Consider the following 15994-nt stretch of genomic DNA (forward strand, 5'->3'; position numbering starts at 1 on the left):
TTGTGTGATCAATCATATTGCGCTGCATTCGCTGAAAGTGTCACCAAAACTCACCTACTCTAATCTTTTTTAATTTAATCATATAGAACACAGTTTTATTTATAGTGCAGTGGCAAGCACAAAGTAAAGAGTCAGAAGTGTAGCAGCAGTTGTTCTCTTTATGTAATCATATGTACATACATATATATCATACATTCTTTTGACTTTGCTTTCTATTATTAATTTTCACACGTTTTTTAATCCTTAAAAGTCTGTTGAAGCTTGCGTCAGACTAGTTATTGGGAGCAGAGGGTTGTAATTTAAAGGCTATACAGAGAAAAAATATTTTATTGTTAAGAACAGTGACCATTTAGTTTACTTTTCTTCTTTTAAGCAATGATTATTTCCGACAAAGAATATTTTCTTAACAATAGTCATAAAATATACTCATTACAAAATTTATAGAAAAGCTCATTATTATATTCAAAAGAAAAATTTATTTATTTCTTTTTTCGAGAATATTATGAAACTTTTTATATAGGAAGCGAACCGAATTTGTGTTTTAATTTAATATCCTTGATTTCACTAGAATTGCACTGAATTTCACTAGAATTCAGAATATATTTTAATTGAATTTGACGCTATATGATGGACTTATGGTGGATATTGAAGTATATAAAATTACGAAATGCTTGTTTCAAGCAACACTTGGTTGTGCGTGTGCGAGTACGATGTATATTTTCCTATGTACAGACTTTGATGAATCAACAAATTGCACGCAACTACACGCAATCTTCAGTCTGCGAATACTTCATTGTCCGACACGGGACATTGAAGCAGAAGTAAATATTGTTTCTCCTATTCTCTCTCCTGTCGCGATCTGTTTATGTATACATTCCCCTTCTACCGATGTCCGTTGTCACAGCGCCACATATGATGCGCCCGCGCGATCTCCTTAATTCGCGCCATCTCGTCGTTGGCGGCAGTGCGGCTTGCGCTGTTCTTATCGCATTTGACTAACGAGATACACAACGGTCAGTCTGTATATCCGGGAGCGTCGGGCCGGCCGAGCTATATTTCTCGCGTCTTCTCGGGCTATTCGCAAACAAGTCGGTAGTGCTGTACAAACTCGCCGCTGACATTCGTCGACCGACATTTCTCGTCGAAAGTCTGTTGTGCCGCGGCGCGCGTTATCACTGACTCCGGATATGGTTACTGGACGCCGCGATATACCGCGAGTGCTACGCCGGTCAATTGTCGAGTGACGAGGATGCTGTGTAAGTCTGACGTGTTATGTTCATCGGTTAGGTGCTCAGGATCGTTCGCGTCGGCGATCGATAACCGCGCGTGAGAGACGCGCGGTTTTCCGAGCTTTCCTTCTCTCCGCGTGCTGCATCTCTCTCTCTCTCTTTCTCTCTCTCTCTCTCTCTCTCTCTCTCTCTCTCTCTCTCTCGTGCACGATGTGCATGAGAATTTGGCCGCCTGTATTCTTTCACGATCAACGAGCGCGGCCTGAAGCGTTCCGCAATTGACGTCTCCTCGAGCCGCCTGTCGGCAGGCGTAATTGCCGCTGTCGGCATGAAAGGTTATTCGTGCCGAATCGTAACACTGAATCACGCTCTCAATCATAACATCGGGTCTCGGTCACAATATTAGCCACGAGGGTATAAATAAACAAGCGGTCATTTCACACGACGGGTTTTGCTTTGACGGAATCTTATCTCGAGGCGCGGCTGGTTGAATATCCGTTCTCAGAAAAATTGGGATACTTTTTATTTGATCAATCATCAATATTTGAAACGGGGGAGAGAAACGTGTGTTGAGAAGCGGAGAGATTCTCCTCGTCGTTGAAATTGAAGTCGCGGTTTATGGCACATCCTGTGTACGATTCAAGTCGCGAAGTCCCACCGGAGCTTCCGGGAGACGTCATTCGGATCGACTTGTACGGCTTCCACGACGGGGAAACGCGTTCTTTCTACCCGCATGGTAGATGCACCGCGTCAACCTTGCTAAAAGACGAACGTGTGACGTGTCACAATGCTAACGCGAGGTGTACAACCCTTCGGTTGTACTCGTAATATTTATTCTACCCCCCTTTCGTTTGCTCTCCTCTCTGCGCGACACTCATCGGATCTCTTTGTCTTGTTCGGATCATTTTCAGAGAAACTGTGACTGCTTCCTGACAGTGATCGGAATTTGAATTCACGCATGTAAAAATCGATCGGATGCAATTTGCGACATCTTCCGTCGCTGTCAAATAACACCGTGGAAATTTTGCAAAAACTTCACGCGAGGTGTCACCGGCACCGGTGTTGAAGACAGCCGCGATTTGCCGGCGACTTCAAGTCGATCCTGCGATCGATCGATTAGGCTCCCGCTCGAGAGACAGCGGAGAGACATCGACTCATTAGCGCGCGCGCCATATCTTTCCGTCTGGATATCCCGCAGGCAAAGAAGGGAAGACTATTCTCTCTCTCGTCGAAGGGCCTGTCTGTCGACAATTGGCCGGAGGCACCAACGTTGCGCTCGTAAGAACGTTCGCGATCGAATCGAGACTTCGTCGCTTGATTTGCGCCGACACTCACTTCGCCGATACGTAGTGCGCGAACGTGGTTAAGAGACATCGGTGCCGTCGTCGCAAAGTAATGTCATTGTCGGACATCGCCGAGATGGACGAGAGATCGCCCGGGAGATTCGGCGAGGAATCATTAGCCGAGATGAGCGCGTCGCCGATGTCCAACATCGCCCACGATCTCTGCAAGTCGTCGCTCGATCCCGGCGGTAACGCCAAGAAGAAGCGGCCCCCTCAACGTTCATGTAAGTCTTATTTATTTATTCATGCTGGATACTTGGATCGATGTAAGAGACTCGTCGTGCGTCTCTGCAACAAATTTGAGAATAAAAATGTTGTCCCCAATCTCGGGATGAGTCTCGTTGACAAAGACAGACCTGGATACGTGCATTTGCCTCTACTTCGATAGAAGCCGCCTTTTTAGCCGCCATTTTGCAAAGCGGCTCGGGTCGCGCGGAGGTGGTATATTTTTGAAAACGCAACGCGATGAGAGGAGCGCGACGAAACTCTCTCGAGCGTCGACATAATATGTGTCGGATCGTTGAAGCCAAAGCTGGATCTAAGCGAGCGATTAGCTTAATAGCGCCGGTAATTAGCGCCGAGCGATTAGCTGATATTGGCGATATCAGCGGAATTTTTTTGGTAACGGTGGGCGGGATGGAGGACGTCAAGTTGATTACGGATAAAATGGATATTGATGAAGTGGAACGTGAGAGAGCCCGGCGCGCGCGGAGGCTTCAGAGAAAGGGGGAAGGGAAAGGGATTAAGTGGGATACGTGTTAGGGATTTCCCCGTCCTTCAGCGATTTGTTCGGTCCGAACCCCGCGAACCCGAGTTCGCAGTCTCAAATGTCAGTGTTTCTCATTTTCGCGGTCCGTTTTAGCGGCGCCCATGTTTTCTTTCAGCAGCGTCGAGCGTTAGCTTCGCTGCTAATCTCTTCAGATACGTATCCGCGATATTTTTATTATTATTGTCGCAATGTTATACCGGCGTCGCGCGTCATCGATTCAGGCATGGTTTTTAGTTGAGATGAAACACCGTAATATTGAGAGAAATATTATCGATAATGCCGTCAAACTTTTTTTCAACGATCTTTCGTCTCCCGCTAATTGTAAGGGAACTCCCATTTTTTTTCTTCCATGAAGTACAAAGGCTATTCCATTCGAATTGTTGCGCACGGTTGGCTAAGCCGTTTAAACCCCACGGTCTGCTAGCAACCCGCTGCACATAATGCGCCCTATTATTCAAATCTTCCATTATATTCGATCTGTGTACTGACCTGAGGATTCGCTAACTAAGCATCGCGAAGCTCGGTAATGAACATGGATAAAAAACTCTCCCCCCGATTGTTTTTCTCAGATAAGAAAACGGATAGTTAACTTTCTAGTCCCAACAGTGCCGTTTGCATTCCCCGATAATATCACTCGAATATCACTCGTGTATTTCGACCTATCGATTGACAGATAAGATAAGATGGATAGCCAAGACAACATACAACGGTTGTTGAAATTGAAAGCTTCCTTTATTTACTGCCTAGTTGATGAAGATAATTTTCTCCCTAATCGCTATATCTTCGAGGCTGCGATATAAGTATATCGACGAAGATGAATGTTCTCTCTCTCTCTCTCTCTCTCGCGATAAGCAATCCCAGGCATGCAGAGGAGATTACGGAAACCGCGAGGTAATCGACGATCATTGAGCACCTCTTCCTCAGCCATGAGGCAAGTAGCTCGTGCCGGGGTTACGGACGACCAGGTGCTCACCTGCTCCTTGTTGGGTGGCTGGTTAGTTTGGCGCCCCCTTTTATTCATACCTTCGGCAAAAGCCCCACGGAGGTTCGCAACGTGCGCCCGGCGAACGGTCGCGTCTCGGGCGCGAGAGGAGCGAGAGAGCGGGAACCGTGTGCTTCGGGGATGCTTACGGTACTTAAGCGCTATTGGGCTATCGATAGCCGGGGTTCCCTTCTCGACGAGTATCGATGCATGGGAAAGCGTCGCCAATCGTTTCCTCGTGGACACGTCATTTTCCTCTTTCCCTCTCTCCCTCTTTGCGATCCAACCGCGCGGCAAATATTCTCAACAGATATTCTCTATTATTAGCTTTTTTTAGATTTTTTTTCGATTTAGTTTAAAAGGAGAAAGAACTTCTGTAGAACTTCTCAAGTAGTTTTTACATCTTAAAAGTCACATTTGAAAGGTCCAAGTGATTCGGAATCAATCGCGTGCGGTTGAAAAGATATAACGCGAGCGGTTTTCAAAATTGGGGCACAGCTTTGTTGCCTCGTCATTACATACCTCAGCAATCGCCTCTTGCGCGCAAAACGAGGAGGATGTCAGTAATTATCCGCAGTGCGAATAAATGTGCGTTAATGTCCGGTCAAACTTGAGGTACACTCGCTCAACTACACTTTGCACGCATCGATACTGACCTACCCTCGTTGGTCGTCAACACACTGAGAGAGACCGTTAAGGATACAGCTGTCTCGCGCGAAAGACCGGGCTCCGGTATACCTGTCTCTCTTTAGCGCCGCGTTTAGCCAGAAAGGTCACTGTCCGCGACCGCGTTTTACTTACGTAATGCGATGATGATCGTATTCAATGTCACGGCGAGAGAGAAAGTAGACGTCCGCGCAAAGCACGCGGACGGAAGAAAGTCTATAAATTTTCTGCCGGTCTGATGCGACAAGATAAACAAGCGAGACAGCAATTGTACACAATTGTGGTGTGCAATGCGTGTGCGCGCACATCCGTGTATGTGTGTGTGTGTGTGTGTTCTAATGAACATACACGTGCGATGACGACTAATTAGAATTTCGTATTCAAATTAGACAAGACTGGACTAGGCTAGACTAGATTCTCACACGGACGACGGGACTAATCGATATAGAACAGAAACGAAGCTAATATTCGAGCAATTGAAACAACGCACGATGTATACCGGGTAACGATTGCTATTGATTCAACAGCTTTCTCTTCTCGTGTGGGATAACGTACGTTTACGTATTGTCGTCGTTCGACGCGATCTTCCGGCAAAACACGAAGCAAATTGAACGGTTCGGCGATTTTGTCGAAGCGCCGCGTCGTTTTCAGACTCAACTTCTCCAAAAGCCGCCGCTCTCGAGTCGCGCGTTCGCTCGGAAGGAGGTCGCATCCCCCCTTAGCCGATCACCTTGCCGGCATATAATTCGGCTAAAATAATACGGCATTTCCACAGGAGGCAGGGGCTCAGCCGGATCAAGCGGTATTATGCGTCATAGCGGGATTAACGTTTCGTCGGGCGACTGGTCGGCGCTCGCAACGGACCGCTCGCTTTTTCGCGCGCGCGCACGCGCTGATCTTTTTCGCGGTCTCTCCCCGATCGTCGAGAGACGTTATCGTTAGCTCGCCGTTGCAAATGTCATCGGACGGCGGGCGCATGCAGACCCGTGAAAGTGTTGTGCGCCGCCGCCGTCGCCGCCGCCACATGGCGTTCTCCGTTCTCGTCCGTTGCCTTGAAAGTACGTTGTGCGAGGGGTACGACGATGGGGCGAACGGGGCACCCCTATGTATGCGCCGTTCTAGTATTGAGCGTTATCCGAGACGCGTGTGCGCTCGATAGCTAGACACGGTCGACGCCATACGCCGAAGCGTGCCGTGCGCGTGCAAATTGGCTAATTAGATAGGCGTGCGCGCGCGCGCGCGCGTCTTCGACGTCGACGACACGTTGTCTGATCTTCAAGCCGTGCACTTGCAAGCGTGAGTCATTTAAAGTGCAACGGTTGCATAAGTCAGCAGTGACAATGCGTCGCACATTTCCAAAGGACGCGATTCGCACCGCATCGTCCGGACGTTCTCGCGCAAATTGGCAGCTGGAAACGTAAAATGTAACACGAGAGCTGAACAATCAATCAGGATATCGCTTTGGGTTTGTGTTCTCGAGGGAGGGAGATGAGATTGATAAATTTGATCGAAGGCCGAGGTGATTAGGACTAGGTTAGGTGGTTAAAATCCTAGTTGCACTCTTCCTAGTCGCGACTCTTCCGTTTTCTTCCAGGTAGAACTACGCGAAGCGATATTTTCTAATTAGTCGCTGATACGTCTTACGTTTACAGTCACGTGCGAGAATCTCTGGCCTCGTATTCTGAATTTTCTTTTATCGCTAAAAGTGACTCTGAAGGTGGCTGATAAGCCTCCTGATTGGCTGTAAGCCATTTTTAGAGTCACTTTTAGCGATGAAAGAGGCTTCAGAATATGGGCCTTTGTATCTCGTGAAAATTATGATAGCGAGCGCCTATTGTCCTTTCGACACTTTGAAGCGATTTTGATAATTGTTCATTAGGTCCAGATTTTCGACCGTTTTCTGTTTTAATTTCGCGGCAGAACGTGTCGCACACAGCGGACCGTGCGAATACGTACGGTAGAATGAATTAGAATAACTCTTTGGAGTTCTCGTCGCGCGATATTGTTACGTAACAGGAAGCTACATCTTAGAAAAGAACGCTTTGATCTCTCTCTCTCTCTCTCTCTCTCTTTCTCTCTCTCTCTCTCTCTCTCTCTCTCTCTCTCTCTCTCTGCATTCTAATGCTTCACCAACGCGCGTTAAAAGTCGCGCTGGGTTCCCACATTCTATAAAAAGCGTCCCGATGCTGGGAGAGACAGTAGCCGGCGGAATAAAAAGAGTAGCGCGGCAACCGTCTCGACGCGGAGAGAAGAACATTGAACGGCGCTCCTTTGACCAATGGCTTTCCTATCAAGATTTAATATTTAAATGCCCCGAAGTTTTATGCTAAGGCAGAGCAAAGCAGAAGAACAGCGAAGGGAGGAGCGGCGAGGGGAGGGGGGACGAGGGGAGACGACGAAAGCAGTAGGAGAATGAAAGAGGTTTGGATTCTCCTCAGGGTCCTCGGGGTCGCAGGTCATTAACATATCCTGTAAGGCCGGTAAGGCAGGTCTCGCGATATTTCAGAAGGCGAAGGTTGCACTTTGGCAACCTTAACCTTAACGGTCACCGAAGGCCGAATTGCGGATCCGCGCGAGTCTCGGGACGATGCATCGCTGCATCGCGAAGATACGAAAAAGCACGGCCGGAGGATGAGGATCGCAGCGTCGTCCCTCGCGAACCTGTCAACGACACCTTCCCCCTCGGTCGACACGTATCCGACCTCGTTGCTGTGTGTGTCAACCCGCTGTTTTCATTTCAACATTTCAAATGGCCTGTTCGCAAGGACGTTAATTGCAAGTCGCGCGAGCGCGCGGCAGATGCTTGTAATATCCGCTCGCATGTAAGTTGCACATCCGAAAAGCAAATGGCTGGCATGCTTAGCGCACCGTGGAACATATCGTGACGTCTGCCATCTGAGAATTCCAGTTTTCCCTCCTCGAGGTTGCACACCGAAGAAGCACCTTGGAGATCCGTTGGATGAAAAATTCGTTGAGCGCGTGCCGGCTGCACGACTCGTTGTACCCCTCGTCTTACCCTCGCGGGACTACCCTCGCCAATGCAGAAAGACGGAAGAAGCGAGTGAGATAGAAAAGAGTGAACACCACCCAGTTATCGAACAGGCCGACCGACCGACCGACCGACCGACCGACCAACCAATCAACCAACCAACCCCCCATTAGATGCTCTTTGCTCGTCGCGTTTCCTTATCTTGGTTTCTTGTGTGTCTCGTTCTGTCTGGTCCCATCCCCCGTCCCCCGTCCTCCGTCCCCCGTCCCGTCTCGCGACAGGGCGCACGCTTGAACTTTTATTCCGAACGACGACGACGTCTCTCCTCTCATCTGTTATTCAACGTTTCACTCCACTTTTCCTTTGTTTCACTCCACCTTTGAAGACGACGACGACGACCACGGCAACGATCGGTTACCGTAATCTCGGCGAACTCGATTCCCACAGATACGAAAAAATACAATGCCGTAAGAGTGAGAGAAAGTCACCTTCGCGCCCTTTCCCCGAGTATAGATTCCGATACGTTTCCTTACCTTTTACTGTATAGAAAACGGAATATTAATTTTACATTTTTTCATTCGCGCATCGAACTGTTGCGGTTGTTCTTGCGATACTCGCGCGATCGCGCGCGTCCCTTATCGCTTATCACCGCAAAAAAGTGGGACGGTTGGCATGGGGTTGGCCACCCCTTTTGGGGGACCTTTTGGGAAAGCACACGGTGGGGCACGACGGGACGGTACGACGGGATGATTCACGCACGCACATTAAGCACGGGGCGCCTAACAACCGAGCATGGAATCCGACTAACGAATCATTTTCAACCGGCATACATCGTTTTTTCGGCGAGCGGACAGCCACGCGAGGCGCGTCCGCCGCTCGGCGAGCACGAACAAAGCGAGATGCGCGCGGGTAAATTTGACTACATTAACAGTACACAGGTAGACGCGCGCGCGCAGGTAAATGTGACTATATTAACGGAGACAGCGGGGAGACGAATGACCGCGCGATCCGACCCCGCGGATGTTCGTGAAACGCTTGAATGTCGGGATGATACCTGCAACGATACCTGCGTCTGCAACGCATTCCGTCCGATTCGCGTGGTAACGTATCAGCCTCTTCGCTGACATGACAGACTGAACAATAACATCGCGAGGAGAGACTTCTGGTATCCGGCCGAGTGAACGATACGAAGGTCCTTTGAGAGACCGCGCGTAATGAAAATTTCAAAGTGAGAGGATCGCGAATTTACTTATCGCTCGACCGCTTGCGGTTTTGCACACGCCATCGGCATCCCCCGACTAGAAATTTTGATCAGGTTCACCTAACATTGATGAGGACCTAATAGAGTGAATGAAAGGTAATCCTAAGTAAGTTAGTCCTTATAATGTCCTAACGACAAATGAGTAAGGAAGACCTTTATAAGGTTATAATGATTGGGTCCACATTAGGACTTTAATGTACCAAACTAGTGTATGGTATAATATGCTTCAGTTAATCAGGTCCTTGTCAGGATCTTATTCATTGTATCTAATATAATTTGCATTATCAAGTTTTAACAAAACAATTTTTGGATATCATTTCCAAATATAAAGATTTGCATTGAAAAAACACTTCAGATCACTTAAATATATTTGTAAAATGCTGTAGAAATTATCCTTTTTTTAGCAGTCAATAAATAGTTGTAAAATTAACGTGACATGCAACTTTTCTCTTTAACACTACTTTATGTCTTGTCGCCTTGTGATACTTTATGATCTTATGATATTCATTTTATGTTTCTTTTCCGAAACATTTTACAAGTATGCTCAAGCGATCTAAAATATTATTTCATGCAAATATCTTTTTATTTGGAAATGACATGAAAGAATTCTCAGCGTGTCATCTCTTATTTCTAATGTCATCATCCAATATAGCCGTGGCGAGTAATCAGGAGCCATAATTTGAAAAAAAAACGTAATAAGGATTCCATAAGGTAACTCAATAAGGACCTGACTATGAATCCTTACTAAGGTCCTGATATCCACGCTGCATGACTTACTAGGACCCTCATTGGGACCTGATGTCCAAATGAAGTTAACCTGATCAGGATGGGATAAATTTCTAGTCGGGCCGATCGACACGATGTCTGCCCGCTCATAATACCGTCGACGATCCTCTCACGTCGTGTAAACACCTCTCGTCGCCGTGCGAGTTCTTACGCGAGTTTTTACGACTTTCCAAGATCATGACGAAGGTAAGGACCCGTTGCCGACGCGTATAATGAGGGCCGCGCCGCCTTCGACGGACACGGTGGGGTAGGTTACACCTGTGCAGGCATGTTAAAAATATGTGCGCACATGGTGCGCACGTTCTGTCTCGTTGCACCGCTGCACCGCTGCGTGTCTGGCGAGCCGCTGACGCCGCTCTGAGATGTCACGGAGGGAAGCCTTTCTCTCGCCTTTCTCTCTCTCTCTCTCTCTCTCTCTGCTGTCCTCGCGACGACGGCCAATTCGTTTGTTTATTCTCATTCTCTGCCGCGCTCGGACCTTTTCGCGAAAATTGTACAATTCCTCTCAGGCGGAGGGGGGGATCCCCTCGATCCGATGTAATTACACGCGTGCGCGCACGCGTATCGCTCGCGTCGGCGAATTCGTAGCGCAGTCTGTGACCGTGGCACGCGCCGGTTGAACCGGTCCGCCAATCGATATTGGATAGGCGAGTACGCCCCTTGGTAACGTAGACGAGGAGGAGACGTCTCTCCCATGCGACACTTACGAGAAACATTTTTCTGTGCGACCGCTTGCCTCGCCAACCGCCTCATTACTTTGCATTCGTTGTGTTCTCATGTTGAAAGCTGTTGGCATTTTGTAAGATAAATAGATTATACGCTGAATCTCTCGACAAGGAAAGCAGACTGTATATCAATTTTTTAAATTAGTTTAATTATTAGTCTGATACGTAGCAAAGTTAGGGTCGTTTGTTCCGATTCCTTGGTAAGTTAAACTGATAGTCAAATCATATGTTTATCTTGGTTTCTCCTTCAATTCAGACAAAGATTTGAGACAAGACAGACATATGATTTGACTATCAGTTAACTTACTATTATAAATTGGAAGAACCTGCCCTTAGTCGCGAAGAGATTCGCAATTCTAGCTCAGTTGCCCGGAAAAATTTGGGAAAGTTGTGTAGACTGTCAGATCCTGAGACGATTGGTGAACGTCTGAAGGTCAATTGACGAAATTCGCATGTTGAATTTCTCGAGTCCTCTCAGAGTCCACGACGCGCTTCTCGCTCCGACCGATCGCCTATAAAGGATCATAACAAGAATACACGAGGCGACGGCACGGCGCAAGGTTCGGCGGTTAACCGAGAAGGATCGCCGAACGGCGAGAACGGCGCGCCTAACGTGACGGCGTTTTCTGCTCTTGCATATTCGCTCGCGGCGCGGCGGGGCACATCGCGCGCCAGCGGCGAACTAACGCCACTTGGGGGGCAGACATATGAGCACACATGGGGCGGCAGTCACCACCTGGCACAGCGTAGTTGAATACCGAGCCACCCCTATACGCACGTAACTACATACGCACCCCGAACGCGCGGCGCGGCGCGCCGGTGCGACCCCAACCCCTCGACTTGGCTCGTGCCACCGTACATTGTCGTAGGATAGCGCGACGCTTCTCGCCGCTGTTCGGTCGTAAGGATGAAGGTGGTGGAAGAGAGAGAGAGAGAGAGAGAGAGAGAGAGAACGCGAGCGATCGAAGATGCGTGTCGCCGGCGAAATCGGGTTTCCTCCGCTCGTCCTTTGGATCCTTTCCCACGTGTCTACGTTCTCTCCGGCCTGCTCGGTCCGTTTGACGTTCGTTCGGCGCTCGAATTCCCAATTCGGCGTACGTCGTCGTCGAGCGTCGTCGAGCGATGTACGCCAGTGACAAGACAGAGACAGGAGTCAACGAACGCTAACCCAGCTCGATACGGTGATTGTGATATCGATTACTGCGAGCTGTGTATGCGCGCGCGCACGCACATATACACACGCACGGTACTTTTTCCTTTTCGTGCCCGATGGTGCATACCGGTGGCGAGTGAGGGTGATGACGGTGAGGGTGAGTACATATGAGCCGGTGAATACTTGTTTCCCAGCCCGACCAACGGCGAGATTGTATTGCGCATTGTCGAGGGTCGATAGGTTATCGGTTAACCGGCTCGTGGATGCCACGTGCGGGTACGTTATGTGCGAATGTATATATGTGCGCATGCGTGCACGCGTGCGTGTGTGTGTGTGTGTGCACGTGCGTGCGTGCGTCGTTTGTCGCGGGCAATGAGAAAGCGACAGTTGATCTTCCGATGTAGTGTGGCTTCGCTTCTCTCTCTGCGAGAACCTAACCGAGCCTAACATTTCCCCCCTCGCCCGTCTACATACGTGTATACTTTTCTTCGAAAGATATTTTCGAAAAAAAAAAATTATCCGTCGGCTTGACAAGTTCCAAACTGAGAGAGACGGGGAATCCGGAGAGATCGAATTTTTCCTACGAGGTGTGCATTTTCTCTTTCCGGCTCCCTTACAATTTACCCCTTTCATGAACGTTAATTAGAGTTAACTCGAATTTAATTTATTCTTCGTCAGTCCTTAGACACAAGAGTAGAGAGAAAGAGAGAGAGAGAGAGAGAGAGAGAGAGAGAGAGAGAGAGAGAGAGAGAGAGATAGGTAGGACTCTCAACTGAAAGCTTCGTTATAATTAATATTTAGCTGAACACTTGGTGTCTCTCTCTCTCTCTCTCTCTCTCTCTCGCTGCAAGAACCGTCGTATAATACACGGCACTACCACACCCGTTCGAGTCGAGACGCGAGTCAGCGATCAGCGCGCAGAGGTAACGAAATTTCTCCCTGCGTGGATCTCGCCGGGCACGCGGCCTGCGCAGGCAGGCTGCGCTTTATTTTTAACCGCACTCGCGGGATCTGTACCCTTAATCGTATGAGCCCCCTGCGCCGGAAAACGGCTGGCGTAGGTACGTGTTTCTGACGTGCTTGCGCGTCGGAAACGGATGTCGAGAGGCGTTAATCTAAAATTAGAAGTGTCCCTGATACGATTCTCCGTCTCCCTCTCTCTGTCCGTTCCTTTTCGCTCGCCCCCTCTTTCTATTCCCCCTCGCGGAGTATTAGTATTATGATTTGGCCCGCTTGGCGTACACGCGTTTCGTGGCTTCGCTCTAGGCGCCTGAGTCACGACCGTTGGAGCGTACTTGCACATGTTACACAGCCGCAGCCGCTGCTGCTCGGCTCGGAGCCGCTCGGTGGCCTGTCTGTCGGTGGAATGTCGCGTTAATTAGCAGGGGGCGACCGATGGGTGGTGTCGTTAATGTAGCTGACTTTACGCTGATACGAAATGGCGCTGCGTAATTTTTTGGCAATCAAGGACCAACATCCGACGTCGGTGCTCTCGCTGAGCACCTTTCATTCTTATCCCGTGTTTGTAGCATCGCTATTCGGTACCGCTTTCGTTATCCGCCGATTATCTTCAATCAGTCATACAGCTAGCTCTTCCCGCGAAGGTGAACAGCGTTAAAGGACTCGTTCTCCCGCCTCGTTCACCGTTCGGGTGAAGAGAGCGAGACGGAGAGAATGGGAGTGGGATGTAAGTATCGACGCGAGGGTAGCGGAGCGAGAAGGAACGTTGAAAACAACGATACGTTGAACCGCCGACCCTCTTCCACGAGGGCCAAGGTTCTCGACTTCGTAGGCTGCGTTGCGCCCGCCTGCAAACTCGCGTCGCCAATTCGTCCTCGGCGAGGCAGCGCCGGGCGGGAGTCGGGCGAGCGAGGAGACAATATTGCGTATTGCGAGGGTGCGCGTTACGGCGAATGCCTCGACTTCCTGCGGAAGTTTGTCACGGTGCGAGTAGATACAACACGAGGAAGAGGGAGATAGAGAAAGCCGGGGGGACAGGAATCGCGGTTGTTCCTCCTCTAATTCCGCTATTACGTTGCCCGCTGAGATTACGTCCTTAACCTTCCTGCTTGACCTCCTTGAGATCGACATTCCTTGAATATCCCTTCTTTGTTTGGTACTTTTTTTTCTCTCGCATCTTTCGTCTCGCCTCGGCGACTTGTATGAGGAGACTTCTAAGGGCTGCATTTTCTTGTGTCCACTGAACGGTAATGCGACTGTATTCTACCGAGGACTACATTCGCGAGAAAATAGCGCAGGAATATTGTGACCGGAATCCACGTCCTTTGTGGTCTTTTTCCTCGCTTTTGACGGGAGTCTTTCTTTCTCTCTCTCTCTCTCTCTCTCTCTCTCTCTCTCTCTCTCTCGCTCTCTCTCTCTCTCTCTTTCTCTTTCTCGAGTTGAGAAACGCAACGTGGGAGACACCTCCCACATTCCCGTTTAAGGGATATAAAATTGCTCGCTTCGCAGTAGGCGGCAAAAAGTAGGGAAAAGGAATAAGAAATAGCCTGGCCGAAAATAAATATTGCCTTTGCGGCGTACGCCTACAGAGAAGAAATGACGCTAAGAAGCGCCATTTTTATGGAACCTGTCACAACTGCAGAATATATCCTGATAGGCACATTTTATAGCGATAATTAATTGTTTTTGTCGCAAAGTCACATTAAAACGGTCCAAATGCGCGAGTACTTTCTCCGCCAGTTATTATGAGAGGTCTTTATGGTGAAAAATATTTCTACACCATTTGTCGTTATTCTGTCCGGATTTCGGACTGTGTGTACTTTCGTATTGTTGTATTTTTCGGGGGTGACACCGTGAGATAAATCGAAGCGAAAGATACACGATACGAGACACGCGGTGCCGTTGCTGGAGATGCTTAACGTGCCGACCGTTTCGTCCCCTCGTCGCCTCATTGGTGCGACATGAAACGATTAAACGACCGGTCCCTCTATGTCTCGTGTTCTTCCGGCCGACTGCAGACTGGTCTCGCATTATGCGGGAGATAGGGATGACTTTGTGCGCATTCTGCAACGCGACGCTCGTATTCGCGAGGAAAATATAAGAAGATGAAGAGAGGTGGATTTCCTTCCTTTCCAGCAGTTTGCTGAAACAGAGTTGCGCGTGTGATTGCACTCATCACATTTTTGTCAAGCCACCCGATTACTCCGTAAAGATCATGTCTCTTGCGCTCCACGCTCATCAATCAATGTGATCGATGTAACGATAATTTATCAATTATCTGGAGCTCTGTAGGGAAATTTTATACGATTAAAGATAAGTTTAGATAACGCAAGAAGGTTTGATCCAAGGTTCGAATTCGGGACATTCCGTGTCCTTTCATGTGGTCCGCATGTGTGACGTATTTTTCTCGAGTTTCGAGTCTTCAGCGATGTGGAGGCACTTGCCACGTGGAAATCGGCTCGATTGTAATTTAGCACGTGTCGCAGGGAGCGAGTGACAGATGCGAGGACATGTCTTATAGAAAGATACGCCGCTAACAATGCGATAATAATGCCGACGGCGTGATAGCTCTCCCCCTCCCCCCTCTCTCTCTCGCGGTGTGATCATTATCTCCCCGTAGTTTCGTCTGTAGGTAGTACGTCTGTTCGGGATCGAAGACGACTGATTATTATCGGGCCGGCAGGGGAGGAGGGGAGAGGGAGAGAAGAAAACGAGAAAGCCAACTCTGCGGCAAATAAAAAAATGACCGACCGACCGCGAGACACGGGTGATTTTCATTTTCAGGGCCGTTCCTCTTTATGATGACAGCATCCGTGCGCGCTGTCGCGCGGCGCGTCTTGCATGCGGTTAAGAGATTCGCGAGAAATCGGCATACGGCCGGCATAGGTCCCATGTGCGGCCCTATGAAAGAAAGACCATGTGTTCCCTTCTTTCGTTAATCACGGTTATACCGGTCGGGCCTTTTGTGCGGATATCCTCCGTCCTGCGGCTCCGTCGTGATTTCTGCGCTTATTCTGATTTCTCGCATCGCGCCTCGGCTAGCTTTGCGAGAAATTGAGGCGATTTCGGCGAGGCGCGTTTCGAACGCGAGCCGCACGGAACGTCATAGTTACCTAAACCTTCTTCAACCA

At 49.0% G+C, this 15994-nt stretch overlaps 1 protein-coding gene across 3 annotated transcripts in view; it reads left to right on the top strand.

Annotated features, from left to right (window-relative positions):
- The first annotated feature begins 571 nt into the window (after nucleotides 1-571).
- Nucleotides 572-15994, top strand: part of LOC105189068 (M-phase inducer phosphatase) — a 53060-nt gene continuing 37637 nt past the window's right edge. Inside the window, exons 1-2 of one of the 3 annotated variants that reach the window (XM_011151129.3) lie at nucleotides 572-1256; nucleotides 2141-2796. In XM_011151129.3, coding sequence (XP_011149431.1) covers nucleotides 2625-2796 — 172 coding nt within the window. In that variant the 5' untranslated portion in view covers nucleotides 572-1256; nucleotides 2141-2624. Of the gene's footprint in view, nucleotides 1257-1281; nucleotides 2797-15994 lie in introns of those variants that run through there. The other 2 variants (XM_011151286.3, XM_025305414.1) reach the window with 2 other exon arrangements.

The sequence above is a fragment of the Harpegnathos saltator genome, unplaced genomic scaffold, assembly GCF_003227715.2.
Source record: "Harpegnathos saltator strain DR-91 unplaced genomic scaffold, Hsal_v8.6 scaffold695, whole genome shotgun sequence".
Taxonomy (NCBI): Eukaryota; Metazoa; Arthropoda; class Insecta; order Hymenoptera; family Formicidae; genus Harpegnathos; species Harpegnathos saltator.